The sequence below is a fragment of the Haliaeetus leucocephalus genome, unplaced genomic scaffold (assembly GCF_000737465.1).
Source record: "Haliaeetus leucocephalus isolate CR32 unplaced genomic scaffold, Haliaeetus_leucocephalus-4.0 Scaffold605, whole genome shotgun sequence".
In the NCBI taxonomy this organism is placed as follows: domain Eukaryota; kingdom Metazoa; phylum Chordata; class Aves; order Accipitriformes; family Accipitridae; genus Haliaeetus; species Haliaeetus leucocephalus.
Window position 1 is genome coordinate 3324217 of NW_010973041.1, and position 3862 is coordinate 3328078.

At 37.9% G+C, this 3862-nt stretch overlaps 1 protein-coding gene across 1 annotated transcript; it reads right to left on the reverse strand.

Annotated features, from left to right (window-relative positions):
* Positions 1 to 509: 509 nt before the first annotated feature.
* Positions 510 to 2400, reverse strand: LOC104838436 (interferon omega-1-like). Its single transcript, XM_010578173.1, has 2 exons — positions 2012 to 2400; positions 510 to 573 (listed from the first exon to the last, which is right to left on the reverse strand). The coding sequence occupies exons 1-2, from the start codon at positions 2398 to 2400 to the stop codon at positions 510 to 512; spliced, it is 453 nt and encodes a 150-aa protein (XP_010576475.1).
* Between the last annotated feature and the right edge of the window lie 1462 nt (positions 2401 to 3862).

Sequence of the window (3862 nt, forward strand, 5' to 3'; positions counted from 1 at the left end):
AGTAGGCTGTGTAAGGTTGTGTCCAGTCATATCTGCTGAAGTCTGTGCTGACTCTCGGCTTTTCAGAGACTGCAATCCAAGTGCAGATTTGAGCAAAGAGAATTATGTCCAGCATAGACATAGGTATATAGATAGAACTTGACCTCATTTTGCATGATGCATTACCCATAGGGAAACCTGAAGTTCATGGGCTTCAGTTTAGGAACTTCGTCAAGTTGGGTATCCAAAGTTGGGCTATATTAATTCCCCACATTTTTACATTAAAAGCAGCAAATTAAAAAAAAAATAAAAAATTCAGCATTAAAAGGGGTTGAACGTGTTTTGCTGCCATTAAACGCCACTATAGTGTCAACATAGTTGCAAAGTGTTTCAGTTAACAAAACAGGGATTCCAGAGATTGATTGAGGTTGTTGGGAATTTAACTATGTGACAGATTGATCTTAAGCTCCCTTGTTACAACCAGTTAATAACTGGGCTCTTTACCTTGATGATTGAAAGTAGGCTTATATTCAGAAGTCTGAAACCCATTCTCTCCTCCCCAGTTTCTGTAAAATAGAGGTGTGTGAGAGCGAAGTGGGTGGTCCTCATCTCTTTAGCTCAATGTCTAATTTAGATGTTTAAAATTAGGCAGTTGTAAGTATCCTGTTGTTGCACTCCTGGGACTGGGAATAATACCATTCCATTAGGATTGCTGCATGCAGAATTAGTCGTGTGTCCCCCCCCCCGCCCCCCGCAAAGTGGGAAAGGATTTTGAGATATATATTCCATTTAAATAAAGGAAGGACATGGGACTAAAGTTGCTCTCCAGCCCTCAGGCTTCTCAGGCAAAACGTTGAGATTCTGTGCTCAGGTAAAGGTAACAGCACATTGAATTTTTTCTCTTCAGAATACTTTTTTCTTCCACAGTCCCATATAGTCACAGAAATATTTTAACTCTTTTCCTCTTACATTCCAATTCAACACGTTCCATTTATGATAAACATATTTTAGGAATCAGATAGGCTTAGAAATCTGAGGTGGGAAAAAAAATCCATGTCAGAACTCATCCAGCCTTCTAATATATAGGGAGTGGTACTGAGACCCAGGGTATTCAAGATCTCTTGAGTAGCAGTTAAACTGATGAAGATGATGGCTTGAAGCACTGCTTGGCACTGCCTGTATGATGGAAAGAAAGGTGGGAGAGGAGTGGAAGAAATTTATTTGCATCTCTGTCCATATCGTAAATATTTTCTGATTAATCTTGTCTGCTTATGAACTAAAAGCAGATAGAACAGATACGTATTTTATATAGCGTTGTGAACCAACATATCCTAAAAATCCATGCTGTAGTTACTGAATATGCTGTAGTTACTGAATATGCCATATAGAAAGATGGGTTTTGTATTCCCATAGGATATAGAGATGAGTCTACTTGCAAAATAGGGATCAAAGCTGTCAATTGACTTCTCTGGCTCAGAAGGTCTACCCATCATTATTTCTGAGTTTAAAGAGGTGCAAGGCATGTTTATTTCTCATCTGTTTTGTAAATTAAGATCTTTGCAGCATACAGGACTCCAGGAAGGTCTGTATTCCTTATGCATGTCTGCATCCTGTACTTTTTTCTACATTAGTGAAGTAATGCAGAGGTAAAATCTATGCAGAGTCCAAATGCAAGAGTTTCAGGTTGTAAAACAATTGGCATATACTGTGGAAAGACCACGGAACTTTTTTATAGTGCAAAGACAGAATACAGAGGAGCAATATCCACTGGTTTTTTAAAGAGCTTATCTTCTACAAAAGCAGTGATAACAAGTGCCCCTTCATTTGAGTACTCGACATATTTAACTTACAGCACTGAATGCTTTTTGAAAACAAGCCCCAATTATCAATTTCAAAATGATTAAAATTTGGAAATGAAAAACCTATCCAAAAGGGGAAAATTATCAGATTCTTACAAAGAATCAAAAAATAGAAGATGTTACCTCTTTATGATGTGTGTTTTTTCATAAGACTGTCAAAAGTTATAAGGCATGTTCTCAATTCCATTTGGACTGCTTCCCAAGAACAGTGGCTGTATTGCTTGTCTTTTAGAAAATCAGTGATTCTTTGGAAGTACTTTTTCACGCTGAATGTAGTGCTTTTTAGGATCCATGTTTGAAAGCTGCTTCTTGCTTTTGATTGCTCTTCTGACAAACATAACTCCAACTCTTCAATTTGCTGATGAATTCCATTTTGGAATTTCTCAATCTTGCTTGTATTCCAAGCACCAACAGGAAGATTTTTGCTAAATAGTTGGAAGATCTGTTGAAGGAACTCATAGATGATCACTGTGACATTCTTCTGTGTGACCTTGGTAATCTCAACGGGGAATCTGAAATCAGTTGTTTCGCTGAGACACTGCTGAGAAAAATAACTACCCATTTTGCACAGAAAGTTCATATGGTGGTAGTGCACTTTGATTCCTTGGAAAAGGCAAACTGGATGTGAGATTTTGATGTACAATGCCAATGTAATGCAAACTCGCAGTAAACTTCTCTGAACCAAGATGCTCATGCTGATGAAGTAGTCAGCACTATTTTCCTTGCCTTTTTGCAGATATGTAAGCTTGCAGTTTCTTGGTTGTCTTGTCTGTGTTCACGTTTGTCTTTCATGTCTCTGAATTTATTTCCTCAGTATGACATGCTGAGTATTACTCATTTTATAGGAATTGTGTTTTTATCAACTGTGATCCTGCCAAGGTTTACTGTTTATTTCAGTTTCAAATAGTTGCAAAGGTTTGCTCATTGCTGCTTTGACTGTATTTAATTGAAAAAAGAGTGAATCAGTCTGGTCAGTCAGAGGACATGGACAGATTAGCAGGTTAGAATCTGGTAAGGGCATTTCATTTTCTCATAATCTTACCAGAATAGGCAGTCTTGCTTTATGCTGAGAAATTTTACTTTTATGCTTAAGTTGGCAAAGACTGTGAAAAATAATTACATCCCCAGATAACAGATCTGCAGATTATGTGCTCTAAGCAAGATGTAATTTTATTGATTTAAAAACAAATGTCTTTTTTGGTAGGACAAATTGGTTTGGGGAGTGTCTTAAATTTTATTAGCAAAATAACCCTGTTGTTGACACAAGCTTTGACTCTACTAGGGCATATGTTGCTATCACTATGATGGCAAAAAAAGAATTATATACAACTCTTTCTCCCAAATCTCTGATAGTTTGCTGCTCAAAGAATCTTTCTTCTACTTCATCACTTGACGAATCAGCCTGAATTTTGAAAACCGTAAAGGAAAGCATGCTTTTTTAAAGAAGAGGAATTCCTTACATTTCAGAGTAAGAAAACTTCTGTTCTGAAGCCTCCTCCTGTGAAGACAAGTTCTCAAGGAGACTGAATTTACTTGTGTTTGTAGCAAAATGTCCTTCCTATCTTCAGGACCACCCCAGCCAGTGTAATGCTGGAACGTGTCTTCCAGTGTCTGGCCAGTGTACTTCCCTGAATATCGAGTCTTTGGGCTATCTTGTAGCAGGACTGCAGGTAGCCACCAGCATGTTAATTTTAAGTGCCCAAAACAGCCTCAGCCTTTTGTGATGACAGTTCTGAGGTAGTGCTACATAAGCACTGTGGCTTGAAATGAAAGTGCTTGGTTCATTCCTGAATATGCACTACCAAAGTGCCATGTTTCTAGGTATTGCTGGCTTCCTCTAGTGTGGTTCCTTTTGACCAGCACTTTTAACCAGTTCCTGTAATCACAGTATGAGAACTCACTGGTGATTGAACACTGGATTGAATATTAAGATAAGCAAAAGTTACAAGGCATTTAGCAGGCAGATTTGCTTATCTTCTTGTGGGAATCTTTAAGGATTGCTAAATCTAAAAGTGAATGAAAGT

Coding starts and splice junctions, on each gene's coding strand:
- LOC104838436 (XM_010578173.1), bottom strand. CDS start 2,400: ATGGGTAGTTATTTTTCTCAGCAGTGTCTCAGCGAAACAACTGATTTC. Junction 574..2,011: donor GTCCAAATGGAATTGAGAAC/ATGCCTTATAAC, acceptor AGGACCACCCAC/TTCGCTCTCACACACCTCTA.